Source organism: Giraffa tippelskirchi, chromosome 10, assembly GCF_054371585.1.
Source record: "Giraffa tippelskirchi isolate mGirTip1 chromosome 10, T2T-mGirTip1v1.2.pri, whole genome shotgun sequence".
In the NCBI taxonomy this organism is placed as follows: domain Eukaryota; kingdom Metazoa; phylum Chordata; class Mammalia; order Artiodactyla; family Giraffidae; genus Giraffa; species Giraffa tippelskirchi.
In genome coordinates, this window is record NC_137284.1 from 95,246,347 (window position 1) to 95,266,967 (window position 20,621).

At 38.2% G+C, this 20,621-nt stretch overlaps 1 protein-coding gene across 1 annotated transcript in view; it reads right to left on the minus strand.

Annotated features, from left to right (window-relative positions):
• The window catches only part of NRCAM (neuronal cell adhesion molecule), a 320,682-nt gene that overhangs the window by 10,319 nt on the left and 289,742 nt on the right, over positions 1 to 20,621 (minus strand). Inside the window, 8 exon segments of the mRNA XM_081535995.1 lie at positions 2,072 to 2,150; positions 3,113 to 3,244; positions 9,689 to 9,841; positions 10,880 to 10,952; positions 10,954 to 11,000; positions 16,428 to 16,463; positions 17,624 to 17,800; positions 19,565 to 19,687. Of these exon segments, the coding sequence (XP_081392121.1) occupies positions 2,072 to 2,150; positions 3,113 to 3,244; positions 9,689 to 9,841; positions 10,880 to 10,952; positions 10,954 to 11,000; positions 16,428 to 16,463; positions 17,624 to 17,800; positions 19,565 to 19,687 (820 nt within the window).

Below are 20,621 nucleotides of genomic sequence, written 5' to 3' on the forward strand. Positions count from 1 at the left end.
AAATCCATTACCATGTGAAGAAAATATGGAGAGCAATAGTTTGTTTTTGGTTTGTGCAAATACATAACTTTTTCAGGCTATATCAAAAATTTGGCTTTATCACGATAAACAGTGGTGCACATATCTTGGGTAGAATTCTAGTCATAGGAACAATAAAAATAACAAGTTGTTTAGTAATTCTGGACTCTCTTACTTTATAGGAGAAATATGTAGGAGAGTGAATGAAATCAGCAAAGATTTCAACTCACCCAGTGTTAAGGCCTGGCTACCCTTGGCTGCGACCCTCTGCAGACTGCTTTAATGCATTAATACTACTTTGTGGATGGACCAGTGGGGATGCTGAATGAGGTTTTCATACCCTTTCAGTCTCGTAGTCAACATCTGATATCAAGACAACCCTCACTAGATGTTTTTCTGTATCCTAAGATTACAATGAAAGCTGAGGTGCTGAGACACACAGGCAAAGCACTTATATCTGTGTGGAGACTGGTGTGAATCCAACTTTGTAAAAAAATATATAGCTTTTCTCAATCAGTTCTCATATTTCTTACCCTTGGCTTTATTTTGCCCCTCATGATATTGACATGGTCATACCAAAAATGAGCTCTAGAAATAAGTAAAAATGAATACACATATCTTATTTATAAATATCATCTAGCAATCACAAATAGTGACACATTTTATTTTACCTAAAAGCCTTTTCTTCTGTCAAGAGAGAGTCTCAATACTGGCCCAGTGAATATTTAAAAGATTATACTTTATATAATCAAGAGGCTTACAGAAAGAAAGAACAAGGTGTAAAAGCATTTTTGATTAATAGATGCATTTTTTTGGAATACCAAAATCCCAATGTTTTAATTGAATAAATATATCTTTTGTTTCTGCTTTTAAACATATCTAAAACAATCATTTATCTCTCTTAAATATCTATATCCCCAGGCAAGAAAATCTTTGTTTAAAGAGCTTTCTTTTTTTTTTTTTTTTCAGAAGAAACTATTTAGCACATAGGTTACATTACATTTGTCCTTAATGATGGAGCCAAGCCAAGAACATTTTATTTACCAAAACCCTGTGAATTAACACACTGCCTCCAGGGCTGTGATATTTCTTAATAATTAAGAGCTTCTAAAACCACTTAGTCATTGAAGTGAAGTGAAAGTTGCTCAGTTGTTTCCGACTCTTTGTGACACCATGGCCTGTAGTCCGCCAGGCTTCTCTGTCCATGGAATTCTCCAGGCAAGAATACTGGAGTGGGCAGCCATTCCCCTCTCCAGGGGATCATCCCAACCCAGGGATCAAACCCAGGTCTCCCACATTGCAGGGGTATTCTTTACCCCTGAGTCACTAGGGAAGCCCAAGAATACTGGAGTGGGCAGCCTATCCCTTCTCCAGGGGATTTTCCCGACCCAGGAATCAAACCGGGGTCTCCTGCATTCCAGGCAGATTCTTTACCAGCTGAGTTACCAGGGAAGCCCTCCTAGCCATCATTTCATGATTAATAGGAGGGTGCACAGGAACCTGTTTTGGTAAAAAAAACACCCTTCTCATCCAAGATGAAAAGAGTAACATCAGTTTTACAAAAGCACTGCTTAGAGAATGACAGGGATAGTTTGCTTTATAATGCAGGTTTGTAGAGCACTATTGTTTTAACTCTTATTTTAACACTTGAGCTTTTCTACGTTGATGAATTATAGCAAGGGTCTCTGGAAAACAGGTCAGAGTGGGAGACGCTCCATCGCCAAACTTATTACTACAAAGGAAATTTATAATGAAAAGTGAGATTTTATTTTTTGTCTATGCCATGCAGCTGGTGGGATCTTGGTTCCCTGACCAGGGATCAAACCCAGGTCCTGGCAGTGAAAAGGCCAAGTCCTAACCAAAAGTGAGATTACTTTAACTGTGAGGGATGTGTAAACATTTATACACAGAAGTGTTTCTAAACTAATTTTTGAGATAAATAGGCAGTCCAGGCAGAACATGTTCCTGGCTGAATCCCATTCTAGGCAAGACTGAGTGTGGTATCTGTGCAGGCCAGGGAGAATGAAGGGCGATTAAGAAGCAGGGGGCTCACCTGTATTCTCCAAAAGTGCCATCATCTTCCTTCATAGGCTGGATTTCAGGATCTGCGTGGGCATCTTCCTTTTCTTTAACTGAAAAATTACAAAAAAACATTATTATCTATTGATCCTGTGTTTCCGTATTAAGTCTTTAGGAGTACACTCTATGAGATATACAGCAGTGGGGAAATTATTCTATACGCCATAGATGTTATGCAACCAGATGTATCAAGTGGCCATGCATTTATTTATTGGCCCCACCTCCCCAGTCATGGATTGAATGTAGGCCATGGTAGTGAAAGCCCAGAATCTCAACCAATAGGCCACCAGGGAACTCCCTGTATATTTTGATATATTAGTCTCTTGGAGGTAACCTAGAAAAATAGAACAGGTTAGAATAACCTAGAATATTTTGTTAACAGATAAAGTTAACCTCATGAAAGCATTTTGGCACAAGTTTCTTACTTGATAGAAGACTAAGTCTTAAGTTTCTAAGATCTCCCCCTATTTTACCCATCTATCTGTTAACTATATTCATGGGTACAAGTTGCTTTGGAAATCTATCCTTTTGTAGATTTTTTTCCCCTGTCACTGAAAGGGAAATGGCCAGGTAAAAAGAAAATAGAAATTCACTGGATCTACTAAATTGAACAAAACATTAACCGTATAGGGTAAGCACTATTACACGTCATGATATCAGGATCCAGTTCATGCATTACTTCCTTTAGAAAACTTCCTGTTTTCCTTCTGCCCCTGCCTGTTGGTTTTAGGTGCTATTTCAGCACTTATGACTCATGTGAAGCCTAAGGAAGCAGAGTCACTAGTATCTTCAGAGGACAGATTCATTTGCTCCCCCAAGGTGTCTTTTGATCCTTGGCAATGTTTAGGCTTCCATTACATACAAAGGGATCAGCAAGTGTCTGAACAGAAAGTCCGAATGTACGGCTCTAGGAAGATACACTCATTGTAGTCTTCGTGATGACTTGCATGATTTCTTTTTAGTTTCGTGGATTATCATGCAGCATTAGAGGGCAGTTTCAATCTTTGTTTCTTACCTGGATATTTACCACCTTTGTTTCTTCTGATGAAGCAAACAATCAGCAAAATTAAGATCAGGAGAGCGACAGCACACATTAGGCCAATGAACCAGCCCTGAGTTGCTATGTCCACTTGCCGGCTTGCCATCGCTGGAAAACAAGTCAGTGGTGTCAGTGCCAATGGGTTAAGGAGGAGGTGAGAAGTGTTGTAGCTTCTTGCAGTAAAAAACTACCATGTACATGAGCTTTTCTATATTTTACATGTGGCCCCACACTGGAATCCGCCACTTACCAATCAAGAGTTACATAAATATTCAACTGGTGAAAAATCGTCAACAATTAAGAAAATTCAAATAGAGACATCTGACTGCTAATACCATTCAATGCTAACAAACCCTGCTGAGCATTGCATTCAGTTATTTTCACTATATATTTTCAACAGAAACATAGTCCCAGACCAATTAAAACATTTACTGTTTACAGGATAAGTTGTATGTACAATGATAAGAATAGAAGATCATTTTAAACAGAACAGAATGTATACATCTAATGGAGTATTTATCTTTCAAAGGAACCACTTTCAGAGGCTAAAATATCATTGGAATAATGTTGCCATTTTCCTCAAATGTTTTAGAAACTGTTAAAAAAAGAAAACTTTCCACACATGAAACCTGTCCACATAAGATAACCAACCTTATTACTTTATATAACATCTCAATTTGTACACAAAATATTCCTTAGATTTATTTTCCATCTCATTTGCTGGAGCTCTGAAGGCTCCGGGGAAATTTCTGAAAAATCTTATTTACCACAAAAGGATCAACATGTAATATTCCATATCATTCAGGATCCAATCCAAAAACTAGTAGGTCTATCTTTATCAGTGATATTACTGGACTAAGTGGCCAGTTTGAAGAGCAAAATACTCAATCACATGCATACATATTAAGTCTTCATCTATTCTGAGTCAAATAACGTGAAGCCCTTTATTCAACCAATCACAGTATGCAAATCTCCTAAGAAAACCACAGGATAATTAGCATTTCCAGTATCGTTCAAAAGTGTCCATCAAATGGGACAAAGCGCAGCATCAATGGCTATTCAGAGAAGCCCTTGAGAATTTGTGTCAAGACACTGGTATAAAATTTTTTTAAAACCTTGATTTTTTTTCCTCTTTTTACCTTAATCAAGGTAAAGGGTTTTCTTCTTTTTATTGGTAAGAATGCCTATATGTCATTTTTTTAATTCGACTGAACTTCTTCTGAATCCATTAACATGGTTGGGTTAGGTGAATGTGATTGCTGGATGCAGAAAGAAGCATGGTGACAAGTATCCCAGGCTACTTATGTTGCAAAAACAGCACCTCATTGCTTTTTTTGTCCACTGAAAGGATAGGGAGAAAAATGAAACGCTTAAGATCAAGTGTGAAGAGGAATGTGAAAAATCATGTGGATGTGTGTTGAAGAAATAAAATGAGAAGTGAAATACATTCTTTGGAATATGAATCAGATTGCCAGTAGCCAGTCCCAGTAGCCTCTTGGGCCTCACTGGTTGGAGGGCTTTTGAGTTGTATCATCACTAGATACAACTGAAGCAGGAGTATGGGCAGGGCTCCCCTTCCATATCATAACCATCACTGGGAGGATGAAGATGAGGATGATGATAATGAGAACTAACATTTTGAAACTTACTCTACTCTAGGCACTGTACTGAGGACAAAATCTCATTCAGTCTTCACAAAAATCCTTTGTGGTAGGCATGAGGAATAAGCTCAGGCTCAGAAGGGAAAAGACCTTGTGTGAGAGTCAGAGCTTCACCCAAGACTGTGGATTCCAAAGAACATGGTACCAGCCATTGCACACTACTGCTACAATGCACTGGTGTCCAGGCATCAACTCTGCAGAAGTCTTTACAAAGAATAAAATGTTGTAGGGACTTGCATCTTTTAAATATTTTAAAAGTCCATCACTACACACACTCTGGCAACATAGTTCTGTCAGTTTACACATGGTCTCTGACTGTGTACATTTTCTTCGAAGCTGAACCAAAAATTAACTGATGTAAGTCTGTGGAGCCTTTGCTTGAAGTTACAGAGTGCTTGTTTTTAATATGCTTAATGCTTTACAGTCCTGTAATAAATACTATCTGCATTTACATTTTTCATCTAATTATGTGCAAATTATGTGCAAATTTGCCCCTGATGAGGGCAAAATGCAAGAAGATACTCAAGTATCAGTATAGACATTGTCTTAGGAAGATACTGACTGTCAAAACTGAACTGCCAATTGGTGGTTTGTGGCTATGCAGCTATGCACAAAGTGGAAATGTTTCTTGACAGCTGATAAAGGAACATCCAAGTTGATTTGAGTTTTGCCCCTATGTCTAAAGAAAAAAAGTATGTCTCACTACCCCATTTATTTAAGACTGGGCGGACACAGGATATTAAGAGGGGCATGTGTATGCATGCTCACACACACACATTCAGGTGCACCAGAAGTTGATATAAAACAAAAATTATATAAGTGAAAAGAGCTTCTATTGGTTTTCCATCCACATAAAAAGAAATATGAAGTCCAGAATGACTATAAGAGACTTGAAATGTTCCCAGGACATTCCAGAATCATCTTAACTACAAATGCACATATTACTACAAATCCAAGTCATGGCCACCACTGTGCATCTCTCTCTCTCTCTCACACACACAATGAAGACTGTGAGGTTTTTTCTTCTTGAATAAGAGTTAGTAGGATTGGGTAGGAGAGCAACAGAGGATTGTCCCTTTATTTAAAATTTTTACAGTAAAAATCTATTCATGTATTATTTGAATAAGCCATATAGCAATACATTAAACAAATAGATAGATGTAAAGAATATGAAAACAGAAAAGAAACCAGAGACATGAAATTGATTTTGGTTCCTAGAAGTTAGTCTTAACAACAGTCTTCTCTATCACCTTGCTTGTTGTCTCATGTTTAACCTGTGTTCTGTGGGAGTAGGTGTTTGAGGAAAATGTCCTTGAGTACTTAGGATCATCAAATAAACATGGACGACAACAGACTCACAGACTTAGGAAACAAACTTATAGTTACCAAAGGGGAAAGATGGGAGGAGGGATAGATTGGGAGTTTGGAATTCACATATATACACTACTATATTTAAAACAAATAACCAACAAGGACCTATTGTATAGCACAGGGAACTCTGCTCAACATTCTGTAATAACCTAACTGGAAAAAGAATAAATACATGTGTATGTACAACTGAATCACTTTGTTGTACACCTGAAACTAAAACAACACTGTTAATCAACTATACTCCAATATAAAATAAAATTAAAAAAAATGTTTTTAAAGACATAGAAGAAAAAGAGTGAGATAAATGGCTATTTTTGAAGAATCCATTATGTATAAACGTGACCTGTTGAAGAGTTAAAATAGTTAGAAATGTTTAAAAAGGGAAAAAAATTACTTTGGTCAAAGTTTGGAGGCAGTTGACCAAAAAAACCCACAGCCCACTGGGGAAAAAAAAACAACAAAATGTTGGGCCCAGTAAAATTCAATCTGTTTTAAATCTTTTGTGAAAGGAGAGAAGAGACACAGTGATTGGGGGAAAGAGGTGAGAAAGCAAGAAAAGGAGGTAGAGTCTTAACAAACGTGCGGGTAAGAAGCACAACACCAGGATATCACCCCCAGTCTTGTTTTTCAGTGTGTGCCATAGGAGAAAATTATGAAATAGACCTTAGGGACTTCCCTAGTGGTCCAGTGATTAATACTTCCCTTTCCAATGCAGGAGGGTACAGGTTCCATCCCTGGTGGGGCAGCTAAGATCCCACATGCCTTATAGCCAAAAAAACAAAACATAAAACGGAAGTAATATGGTAACAAACTCAATAAAGACTTAAAAAAAATGGTTCACATCAAAAAAATCATCAAAGAAACAGATCTTAAAAAGTCAGTATCAAAGAAAGAGACGGTATCATGCTAAGAAGAGTCCCAAAACAAGCACAGGTGAAAGTTGAGTCTAGGTTTCTAAAATGAACAGAACTCAGACAGAGAAGCAGCTCATTCATGCGGAGAGTTAAAATTCAGACAGGATGCTATGTTTCCATGCCAGACACTAGCATTCGCACCTTGAAATCTAGCTGGAGGAGAATCAAGAGTAGCAGATCATGAACCCTACGGTTCATCCCGGAGCCCTAGGATAGACAGAGAAACTAGGAGGACCAGGAAGCTGGATTAACAGCATCTGATATCCTAGAGCTAATATGTTAAGTAAGGTCACTACGGTTTAATGGATGTTTACCCCCTTAACTCCTGCTTGGAAAATCCCATGGAGGGAGGAGCCTGGTAGGCTACAGTCCATGGGGTCGCTAAGAGTCAGACACGACTGAGCGACTTCACTTTCACTTTCCCTTTCATGCACTGGAGAAGGAAATGGCAACCCACTCCAGTATTCTTGCCTGGAGAATCCCAGGGATGGCGGAGCCTGGTGGGCTGCCGTCTATGGGGTCGCACAGGGTCGGACACGACTGAAGCGACTTAGCGTTACTTAGCGTTACCCCCTTAACAGGGAGGCCTGGTGTGCTGCGGTCCATGGGGTTGCAACGCAAAGAGTCAGACACGACTGAGCGACTGAACTGAACTGAACTGATTCTCTTAACAGTTTCATTTACATGTCAAAGGTGACAATAGCTGGTTGCGGCCTTATCCTATTCTCCATTGCTGACACACAAGAATGGCCCATCCCTGATGGTTGGTTGCTCATCTTGAAACTTACTTGCCAGCTGCTGCTATTATTGTAAACATAACCACATCAAAGACAAAATTGTTTTCTAAAGGGTTTGGTTTGCTCTCTGTCCTAGAAAACGACCAAAAGAAAAAAATGTCACAACTTGATTTTGTGGATGGAATCTAATTCTAGCTAGATCTGCAAAGTAGGAGTACACTGGGACCATGAAGGGTCCAGAATAGATGCAAAGGCATTCTGAGAGCTGAATAGAATAGTCATTTTTGCTGCTGTTGTTTTTGCTTATTTGTTGGATATGTGGGATCTTAGTTCCCTGACCAGGGATCAAACCAGTGCCCCCTGCATTGGAAGGCAAAATTCTTAACCACTGGACTGCCAGGGAAGTCCCTGAAGTGGTTACTTTGCAGACAACCTGTTCCCTTTGGGATGTGGGCCTCTTTTGGCTTTGAATGGTGGGTGTAGAGAGAGCTTATTATCGGTGTTGAAAATATGAGCTCTCCTGCGTTCTAGCTGGGTGATAGGGCAGGCCCTTCACCTGTCATTACTGGTCATTGACAGGGGGTGGAAGTGGGTAATAACAGTCTCCTTCACAAGATTGTTGTAAGGACTGAATGAGAAAAGTCAAGAAAACCATTCACCTAGTAGAGATTAGCACTGAATAAATGCTAATACTAGAGCTGTTACTGTTATTAGCATCCTAACTCTATATGGACAGAATAGCTAATTGAGCTTTTAGTATTTTGAAATTAAAAGTTCTCAGTAATAACAAACACCTTGTCCTACTGGCTATGAATGGCAATTCCTCTTTTAAGTTTAATACAGAATTTTCCTAGAACTCTGTACACTTATGGATATGAAAGGTCAAAGAACAGAGTAACAGAAAAATATTTTTCCTTAAGCATTATGATTTTAGCCTATGAATATTTTCATAAGGTATTTTAATACTACATTTATTTAATAAGTTCTTAAATATTACCTATGGTTTTTCTTTTTTTTAAACCACTCATGTTCTTTTCTAAATCAAAAGAAATGATTTTAAAAATCATAAGGCTTAGAATTAGGTAAGGAAAGACCCAAGAAAATGCATTTTTGCCTATGGGTTCTATAGGAAATGCAACATTTCCCCAAGAATGCATGAAATGAGTGAATATAACATGATTTTATGAATCATAAAATGAACACATACTACACAACCCTTCTTTAAATTGAAGCAAATAGAGATTATTTTCCATCTTCTGAGGAAATATGGATATTCTTACACCTTACAAGAATATTTTTATTTTAGAGACTTTAATGTCCTTGTGTATTTTGATAATGTTCACATAACTAAGATATATACAAGTAGTCAAATATGGTATGATAATAAAGTACATGAATTCAATAATTTTTTGTTCTACAGCAGTTTAATATTCTTCACGTCAGTTGTTTCACCCAAGCTGCAGGGTTTGGTTGGATTACTGTCCATTTTGACATTAAAAATTGTGACTGAATCAATGAGTTGTTTCAGCTCTAAAGCATTTCAAAAATTCTGTTCTAACTCTGAGGGAAAGTTGAGACATATAAATGATGTGAAAATTTGAGTCACCTAAATCATGTAGATTAAGAATCATATTTCCCTCTGGTTTTGGCAAAAATGTGATTAGAAGGTGATTTGCTCAATTCTGTAATTCATTTGATATAAAGAGCCAAAGACAATTAAAAACCCAACTCGCCACCCAACTGGGCCGCACAGAAGGACATTCTCAGCCCTACCCACAATACAGCTCCATGAGCCTCCCATCTCCAGCTGGAGCACTGGGTGGCTTCACCTCTGACCGGGAGCCAGGACTGGTGTGGTGTGCACCTCACCTGGGCCCGTCTCAAACACATCCTCTGAACTCACAAAACCAGAGGCCCCCTCAGCACCAACTCGAACTTTGTACGCTATTCCTGGCATTAGACCCTTTAACCCAAAGAAGCTCCGAGAACCATTTACAATTTCTCTCCTCCATTCTTCTTTGCCTATGGAAATTTTGCAAAAACAACACATTTGAATGTTTTAAGGGAACGGAAGTCATTTAATGCTTCAAGAAAGGAAAATTCACTTTATAGGCAAAACACAAAATCTAAGGTGCTAAATGATTTAAGTCGAGTTGTGTCAAATAAATCAATGAAAATGAAGACCTATGTGACAACGTCCTCAAAGAAAAATCGACTGGATATCAGATGACATTTTAACTGCATATATACCCACTGGATTAAATCTTTTTAACACAAAAGAAACTTCTTGATCTGTACCTTGCCTTGAGAAATTACTGACTTTCTTTAACGATATTTATGGAAAGAACTGTAATACATTAAACAGCTTGATCGAACTATGGAAAGAACCATTTTTGTTTTTTTTTTAAGATTCACAAGACAAATCTTCCAGTAAACTTAAATGCCTCCAAATTTACCCAAGTTATAGATTCAACCTTTCTTAAGTACTGGTATTTCTAAACTCATAGGTTTTTTTTTTTTTTTTTTTTTAATATTTATTTGCACAATAAGGGCCTAAACAGAAAGTTGGACTATATTCAACATTTGGTCACAAACATTCACTGGCCACTCAGCTCATTAAGTGCAGGGCACTGTATTAAGGAGGAGGACTAGATTCTCATACACTATGAAAATTAAGGTTGCCCCATCTCCTAGTAGATATGGCCAGGATATAAGTAGAGTACCTGACTTGGGAATACATTAAACATAGAAATAAAATTATTTTTTATTACTCTTATTTACAAGTCATGGGTAAAGAGTTTTAAGTACCACAATCTAAAAATAACATATGCAATGGAACTTATTATGTCCCTTGTATTTCATAACATGAACCAACGATATTCTTAGTTATGTATAAAATATATAGGTTGATGGTTCACTCTAATTTTTTCACATACATTGGATTCATTTATTTAGATCAAGTTATTTTTCCAGATGATCCACAGTAAATACTGAAGATGTTCTCAATCTCTTCAAATATAGCCCCCCAATTAAAACCCGGGTAACGAAATCATTTCTTACTGCCAGCTACACCATATTCAACATAAAAGTTCACAAGCTCTGGTCCCTCATATTCCCAACTGATATTGGCTTGAGGTCTCAGCAGCGGCAGTAGTAAGTTTTCTGATCCTGGGGTATACTGCTTAAAATAAATATACAGTAGAAAAATAAAACAGATAGACAGACAAGTCAAACTGCAAAATCAAACACACACACGATGTAAAATAAGTTTAAGTACTCTGAAATTGTTCAAGTCAAATGAAATTGATTGTTAACACGGTTCATTTCTACTTCACTTTAGAAAGATTTTTGTTTCTTAAATTACAGCATTAGGAAATAAATGAGAAATCAGAAATAATGACACACACATATTAAAATGTATGGGTTCTGTGATGTGGGTCCTGAACAGTATAAACTGTTGTCCACAAGAGACAGTCCTGAGAACATCAGAGTCTCTATGTACTGATGTACAGTGGGGATGGGGTGCTGAATAATGCTAGGGGCAGAGGTCACAGTGTATCAGAGACTGCAAGGTCAGACCCAATACTAGTGGTTGCTTTTCCATGCTACTTATCATCTCAGTGTAGGTCTTTAATGAATAGGTGTTTAGATAAGAAAAAGAATAGTGGCTTCTGACATATTTTGAGTCACAAATTTCTTTAAGAATCTGTCTCTGGGAAATTCAGGGACCCCAGGTGAGAAGCATCTGCCCTGAATAAGTTTGGATAGTTAGGGTACACTGAAAAAGAAGCTGCAAAAAAAAAAAAAAAGGCTCAATACTAGTTATCAGAAGTGAAGAAACAAGAAATAAAATGAATAAGAACTATTTCACTTGACACAGTCCAGAGAGCAAGACAATCTTACTTGCTGACTGTTTGTTACATACCATGTTCTGAGAAAATCATAGTGTAATCTAAACTAAGGCCGCCTGATGAGAAGAACTGATTCCTTGGAAAAGACCCTGTTGCTGGGAAAGACTGAATGTGGGAGGAGAAGGGGACGACAGAGGATGAGATAGTTGGATGGCATCACCGAATCAATGGACATGAGTTTGAATAAGCTCTGGGAGTTGGTGATGGACAGGGAAGCCTGGCGTGCTGCAGTCCTTAGGGTCCCAAAGAGTCGGACATAATTGAGCGACTGAACTAAACTGAACTGAGTCTAAACAGCTTCCTGAAACATCAGATTATGGAACCTACATGATGCTACACACTTGCCACCTAGTTAAGATGCCATCTACAGTCATTAAAAGATGTTATTTGGTTACCTGAGCCTGACAATTCTATCAGCCTTACCACAATGGCCTACAGTAAAAATGACATAGTTATAGCTATATTAACTTGGGTAGTTAAACAATGATAAATCAAATTATTATCCCAGGGGAAATAACCTAAGATAGTAAACCAGAAAGCAGGAATGGGTTTACTCAGGCTCTGAAATTAAATTCCAAATTATGGTATATAATTTAGAAGCCAAAGCCCTTTACAGAAACAAATTCAATGAAATAGCATTTCTTAGGATCAAAAATAGAAGTATATTAAACAAATTCAATAATGTATTTGACCTCTGAGATCTAATTCACCATCACATATATATTGCATGCCCCTCTGTGCCAAGGATAGCGGACAGCAGAAAGCAAAACTGATTATGGAATTACACAAGGTCCTTCTGTGGACCTAACTGATTTTAGTTGTCTGAGGTTTTCCTCTTAAGGGAATAGTAATAAAAATATGATCAATCAACAGAGACACAGTTAAAACATTTCCTGTATCTAAAGCATCAGTGGCAAAGAGTCCAGGCAAAACACTAATTTTTCTCAAAAAATTTTGGAATCATGGAACTGAGGAATGTATTCTTGGCGTAATTATGGAAGATGTTCAAGGCAGAACCATACCTTCCAACAGAAGAGCAATTTGCTTCTTCTTCTTTTTTTTGCTGATTCTTAAAGATATCCAGAGAAGACAGTACAATCTCCTAAGGTTATCCTGTTGGGCCCTTCTTATCACAGAGAATTCTAACCCTCTTTGCTTTTAATCCCCAGTCATGCACTTACTGAACCAATACTTTTGAGCACCTATGATGTGCTGGTGGGATGTGCTAACGTCATTTCTCCTCTAGGCTGTATCTAGTCTATATCTAATCCCTCTTCCTCAGTAAGTCATTCTCTGCAGAGACCACCGGCAGAGTTAACTAAGCTTTAACTTCCAAAACTACATCTCTGATTCTGTCACTTCCCTGTTTCAGATGTGGATGGCTTACTTCTGCCCACAGGTGGACTGCTGTGTATAACCCAAATATCCTGTGGATTTTTAAACCCCGTGACTTTGTTTATGCCACCTCCCAAGAATTTATACAACCCACCTTCCTGATTCATCTGCCAAAATTCCATCTGTCCTTCAAAGCCCAGTTCAACATTACTTTCCTTGGGAAGTTTTTCCTGATCCTGTTTGGCAAAAGAAATGGTTCACTCCTCTAAGATCAGATAATGTTTTGTTCCAGTTCCATCTATTTTCACTCTCTTTTTTTTTTTCAAATGTGTTGTCTTACCTGCTAGATTATAAGCATACTGAAGGCAGAATTTGCCTTACTGTCCAACACACAGTGCCTTAAAAAGGGCTGGTGCTTTTTATGGGCCAGATAGACATGAGCTGTTGAACTGACTGAACCTTCTCTATAGTTGGGGGTTTGGAGTGGGGAGGGGGGTTGTTCCTTTGTTTGTTTTCGGTTTGGTTTGGTCCAGGCCAGATAAAGATGTGCTCTTTAAACTTGCTTTTGACTCACTGGCCTTGTTTCTTGACCTGATCAGTAGCTGTGGGACTGACTTTAGTATATTGATAAAGTGAGAGTCTGACCACAGAGAGGATTCATCACCAGTCCCTGAGCCAGAGCTCTCCTCTGCTCTGTCCTGTTTGACCACAATCAGCTGCTAATTTGGTCAAGAACTAGGTTCAGTTCTTGACTTGCCAGTTAAGTTTTTGCCTATTCCTTTGCCTGAACTGGTCACCTCACACAAATGCTCTGATGCCTGCTCCCAAGGTGGGAAAGTAGGTAATAATCCATAGATAAGGCAGTGTCTATCCATCAGCAGTACTGGGACCATAAGTCAAATCCCTTATCCATGTGTTTTCAGTTCATTTCTAAAGATGCCTTCACAGGTCCATTTCCCCAGACCCCGAAACTATTGAAAGGGACACAGAAATTGAACAAAGGCAGCCAAATGACTACAATTTCTTACACCAGTATTGAGAGTTTTGACCAAAGACCAAAAGAAGTGACTCCTGAAGACCATAAGAGTACAAGAGTACCTATTTCCATGCTCAAACTGAGAAGAGTGGTAAGAAAGAGGGTTAGCCTAGAGTAATACACCTAATTGAATTCTCTTTGTTTCTAATTCATGATTTTGATAATCATTTTGTCATTCTATATTTGAAAGCTCGGGTTTCATGAACATCTCTTAAAATCTGTAAGAAAATTTTAAAATGTAAATTTCAAGTCTATCTTTTTTCCCCTCTTCGATCCAAAGCGAATGAAAATCTCTAGAGGCTGATGCTTCTATAGCTAAGGATACATACATATTTCCTCTCAATGGTTCATCTCTTTATTCTCTTTCATGCTGCTTTAAATTAAAATATAAAAGATATATTAAGATTATTAAAATTGGGAAGGACTGTGGAGAACTTTATTTTTCTTGTCTCTCAGAGAGTCCCTAAATTCTATGTGAAGAAGGAAAACAGAGAAGAGAATAGAATTCTGTCCTAGAATGAAAAAAGAAATATTTTAAGGAAGGAAAACCCAGGGAAACAAATTATTCTTCAGCTCTTTAAAGTCTCATCATGGTTAAATATCGTCACTTTATGTAAGCAATGTTTAATTACTGGTATACTATTAAATGAAACAATATAGAAAAGAAGGCTAGATTTAGCTTTTTAAAAAAAATTTTAAACACCATAATCTTATCTGAGTTCCACCAGATTTCAACACTGGGGGCTTCAGGAACCTTCTGAGACTCTAGTTGTGCTTATCTCTATAATAAGAGGTAATTCACAATTCAATTTAGTAACATCAAATGGTAAAACCTCAACTATTTTAATTAAGATTTCTTTTAGTTCATCTTAATTCATTAAAATCAGCGGGTGATATTTTTTCCACTGGCACGCATGTCTTTTTCCAATATGACAAGTCAGTGGAAAACACAGACAACACTGCCACAGCTCAATTACTCGGCTACTGCCTCTCGGCAGAGCCCAGTGACAGGCTGCTGCACAGGGAAGGAGGCCAGGCTTTCTCTGGAATGGTCCCATGAAAGGGTCTAAGGGGAGCCCAGCAGCAAACTATTGTAAAACAACCAAGGATTTTAATGGACATGTAACCATCCCCGGAAAAAAGTACACATATGAAAGAGAGGCTCCCATCCTTACATGATCTTGTGAAAATTTTGAATTTTCACAACTTTATTCTTTGGAGTCTAAAAACACATAAAACATTATTAAGTTGATTGAAAATAGCTACAGTTCTTATTCCATCATTCTGAAATCTAGCTGATGTACATTTTATAATTTACCAAGACTCTGAGTATAACATTTGCAAGAAAAGAGAAGATAAGATCAGGTCTAAGCTCCTAATATTTGAACAATTTAGGGCAAAGTGCTTCTTTATTTTGGTCAACTTGTTCTTCATTCCTATTTGTACTTTTTCGGTCTGTCAAAGTCCAAGGAAATCCCTGGCCAGGGGTGTTCTCTATGGGTACAATGCCCAGTGAGGCAGGGAGGTCTCTACTGCTCGCTAAAAAGCTGACAGATCTGCCAAGAGTCAAAGACTGAGGGAATCTTTGGGTGGAAGAAATACTACAACTCATTCAAGCACCATTCTGCCAACCAGTCTTCCTCACCCAGAGATCTGTGAGCAATGAAGGAGAACAAAAGTAATTCCCTGTGATCGCTGGTGCTTCCCCAGAGAGGGGAGACTTGAGTAGTTTGGTGAAGACAGAAATGGAGGAACACAGCTGAGTAGAGCATGTGGGCTGCCTAAACTTGCTCAGAGGGGACCCCACTGGGGAGACTTTCATTCCTGGGCCAGTTGGAGTGTACAGCGAAGTCAAACTTCCAAGTGGACAGTGCAGTGTGATGCCAGCAACATGTACACTGAGTTTAGGAGGACGGCTAAATTGGATTAGAATGGGAAGCTCAGTTGATGTGATTTCTTACTGGCTGTTTTCATCACAGGGCTAGTATTTCTGAGCCCTTCATAGATAGCATGGTCATCATGAGGGGGAGTGACAAAGCCACACTTTGGGTCATGTCTGATCCAGCCATGATGCTTAGTATTAAAAGCCAAGAATAGGATTTGGACCCGGGATAAGTCTTGAGAAAAGATAAATTCAATGTGTGGCTTTCTCTTTGTAAAAAAAAGGCTAGACATGAATTTTAAAGTCAAGATCTTGCAGGATCTTATCTTTCTGTTGGTGTTTCAGAGCTTATTTTATTTTCACTTTTAACCCATGCTGCACTTCCCCATGGTTAACATGGCAAATTTCACACATGTAGAAAGTCATGCAGATGAATTATTTTACCTTTGCCTGCACCTACATCAGGTGGGAGAATACCAGCTTTCATGAAGAGAAACAGAAATAGGACACTATATAGTTAGCATGTAAAGCTACATAAAAACACTTCTTAAAATGCTAAAGCATGCAAGAAGAATGGAGTGTACCACATCAGATACAGGGGACAAAGGTATGCTGGTGTTCCCAAATTTACCAGTAATCAAATTCCCACATTACTTAAAGTGCTTTATTCATACTTTCCTATTATGTAAGACACTTAGGAGATTTCAAACCAAATTTCAATTTCTAATGCTATGGAAGATAATCAAATAAATAACCCTTAAGCAGTTCTATAATTTGCTGCTGCTGCTAAGTCGCTTCAGTCGTGTCCGACTCTGTGCGACCCCACAGACGGCAGCCCACCAGGCTCCGCCGTCCCTGGGATTCTCCAGACAAGAATACTGGAGTGGGTTGCCATTGCCTTCTCCAATGCGTGAAAGTGAAAAGTGAAAAGTGAAGTCGTTAGAGGCATGCAAAATCTTTTGCTTTTTTTGTAATTATTTTCACTGAATCTAAAGTTTTTCAAAATCATTTTTAAAAGTATGAAAGGAAGAGTTACTTCCTTTCCTAAATACTTTAATGGGACTCTTTCGCTTTCTCTGTACCAGATGGCACAGCAAACTATGAAGTCCCATGTTCAAACATAAAAGCAAATGCATTATTTAATAACTGTTTTGATTTCCTTGCCAGAAAACCTAAATCAGTATGTAGACTAGCAAATTTTTTCTGATGAATCTAGAACACAACCAGAATTACGTGTATTTATTTGTGTATAGGTCAGCATGTCTGTGTGTGCATGAATGTGTGTTACACATATATGTACATGTATGTGTGTGTATGTATATGCAAAGTTGTAGACTGGAAAAAAACATTGTCTTGAACTGTGAATTCAAGTGTGGCAAAATATTGTAATTTCCTACTCTCACCTCAATATTTTAACATACGTTTAAAAGGGACTTAAAAAACAAACAGCAAATCATTATTCCAGAATGAATTAAATCATTGTTTATATATATTTCAGAATGAGAAGTTACTAATAAATGTTTGTATTAGTTGGGTAACATGGATACTTCCACGGTAAGAAGGAAAGAAAAAACATAAGCTTAATGATTTTTGTCTCAAGATACTTCTAATTACATGGGTTTTATACATACCGAGCTTACCTTCATCCACAGTTGTTATTGCTTCTTCTGTTATTTGACTGCCTGATCCTGCTGCTGTTTGTGCATAGAAATAAAACTTATACCGAGTGCTGAAATTTAAATTTTTTAAAGTCCAGCGGGTCTTGTTGGCAGGAATTTTCAGATCTACCAGAGGGCCTAATTCATGTGTGCTGTTAACTGTCAACAAGAACATAAACAAAATAAAGTAATAAAGTAAATGAACAAACCAAACAAAAACAAACACATTGACAGAGAACAAAACAACGGTTACCAGAAGGGAAGGTGTGTCAGGAGAAGGGGAAATGGGTAAAAGAGTCAATTGTATGGTGACGGATAGAAGCTGAACTTCTAGTGGTGTACACAGAAGAGTATATACAGAAGCTGTAGTGTATACAGAAATCAAAACAGTATTGTACACATGAAACTTACATAATGTTATAAACCAATGTTACCCCCATTAAAAAAGAACAAAGTCATTCCCCATTCACTGCTGTAGGAACACTGTCATAAATAAATGCATCAACCCAAAATGTTAAACCCGGATTACACTGATTTGTGTAACCTTACTCACTCTTTGTCCGACATAATTTATAACCTTACCTAGTCCTATAAACGGGAGATTGGGATTGACATACACAAACTACTATATATTAAATAGATAACTAATAAGGACCTACTGTATAGCACAGGGAACTCTTCTCAATACCCTTATACTGGCCTATGCGGGAAAAGAATCTAAAAAATGAGTGGAGATATATATATATATACATATAACTGAATCATTCTTAGCTGTACACCTGAAATTAACACAATACTGTAAATCAACATACTCCAATAAAGATTACAAAAAGGAGAATGATCTCAAGATTCACCTGTGATTATAATACAACTGCATCTATGTAAGTATATCGGAGAAGGCAATGGCACCCCACTCCGGTACTCTTGCCTGGAGAATCAAATGGACTGAGGAGCCTGGTAGGCTGCAGTCCATGGGGTCGCTAGAAGTCAGACACGACTGAGCGATTTCACTTTCACTTTCTACTTTCATGCATTGGAGAAGGAAATGGTAACCCACTCCAGTTTTCTTGCCTGGAGAATCCCAGGGACGGGGGAGCCTGGTGGGCTGCCGTCTATGGGGTCACACAGAGTCGGACATGACTGACACGACTTAGCAGCAGCAGCAGCATGTAAGTATATATGTACATACATAGACAAGTATTTAATTTTGCTTTTGCAAGCCTTTTAAACATAAAAAATAAACTATGGGATTAACCATTTAAAAATTCCTATAATATGGTGCAAGAAGGGGAAATATATTCTCCATTGGCTTCTAAGCTGGGAGAATTTTATAGACATAGACATAGACAGATATACATAGACAGATATTTAATATATATACACAGATAGATATTTAATTTTGTTTTTGCAAGCCTTTTAAACATAAAAAATAAACTATGGGATTAACCATTTTAAAAAATTCCTATAACATGGTGCTACAAGGGGAAATATATTCTCCATTGGCTTCTAAGCTGGGTGAATTTTATAGCTGAATCTCAATAGCATTTCTTATCTCTGTTTTTGCAGATGGAGTCATGTGTTCTTAAATAACCCCTAAACTTGTCTTCAGGGGCCTTGTGCCAAATGTACCCCTTTTCTTCCCATTTTCTGGTTCTACATAACACCCACGTATGTAACGATAGTATCCACCTAAACCCCATGCTCAAGGTCTGTATTATTCTACAGATCAATTAATGTTCAAAAGCATGTATGTCATTTTTCTTTAAAAAGTATGATTTGAAGTTCCTTCTAGAATAACAGTTGAAAGTATATACATATATATTCTACAGCTGTAAGGAAACAACTCATTTGTATTTAAGATAACCGTTAAGATCTTTTCCTTCTTAAGCCATATTTCCCAGTTTCTTTCTCCCCATAACTTACTTGGCTGATATTTTAAGGTGTACTCTGTCAAAATGCCATTTGGGTGGCTTGGTGGCTCCCATTCCAAAGTGAGAGAATCTAGTGTTGGATTAACAATTTTCAAAGAGGATGGAGCGCTGGGGACTTGAAATGAGAAGTATAGTCAACACAAAGGTTTTTGAATGTTTCAAACTGCATTAAAGTGACATATTTTCACCAGATCTATACCACGCATCAAAATTTTTATAACTCATTCCTATTCATGATTCAGCTGAAAATATTTTAATAGAAACCTGTTTCACCTCACCGTTTCCATCTAAAGTCATTAAAACCATTTTCTCCAAATACATAAGGACCTTGCCCTTATATGGACCCAAACTAACGTTCAAACTAATATTGTTGTTGTTGTTTTAAAGAGACAGTACTTGTTTGTTTCTTGAATGGGGTCTTAATAAAAGCAAACTAGTAACTGAGCAGAAGTAGTTATCTAACCAGACTTGCAAGTAGAAGCAGCTACATTCTCGGCCATGAAGGACTGTTTTCCCCAACAAACCAGGAGTCTGCAAACAGTCAGAACACCCTGCATGCTGGGCTCTGGGCCTGAGCCAGCCTGTCCAGGTGCAGAGGAGCTCTTATCCCAAGAGTTGACAGATGCCCAGCATCTCGTGGTGATGGACAACAGCCTGGGTGCTGGCAAAGCCCTGGCTCTGGGGAAGGCCTGCAGGGAGTCAGGTTCTCTGTGGCAGAGGCTGGCAGATTACCAGAGGAAACATGCCTGGTCTTCTTTTATTCCCTTCCTCATGAGGATGATGGATGATGGCAGTCCTCCTCCATGACTGTTACCTTCTCTACCCAACCTACCATGCTCCTGAGACCCTGCTGTAATTACAGCCAGAAACCAGGTAGTCAACTGGAATTTCTCCCTCTGCCTCATTTTTACCATCTCTGGAACATGAAGTTCTGCCACATCCACCCTGGTAACCTAAACTACACCCCCTCCCTCCTCGCCTCTCAGCTGCTGTTCCCTCCAGGCCCTCAGTGGCCTTTGACTGAGCCTAGCAGAGTCCTGGCATATAAT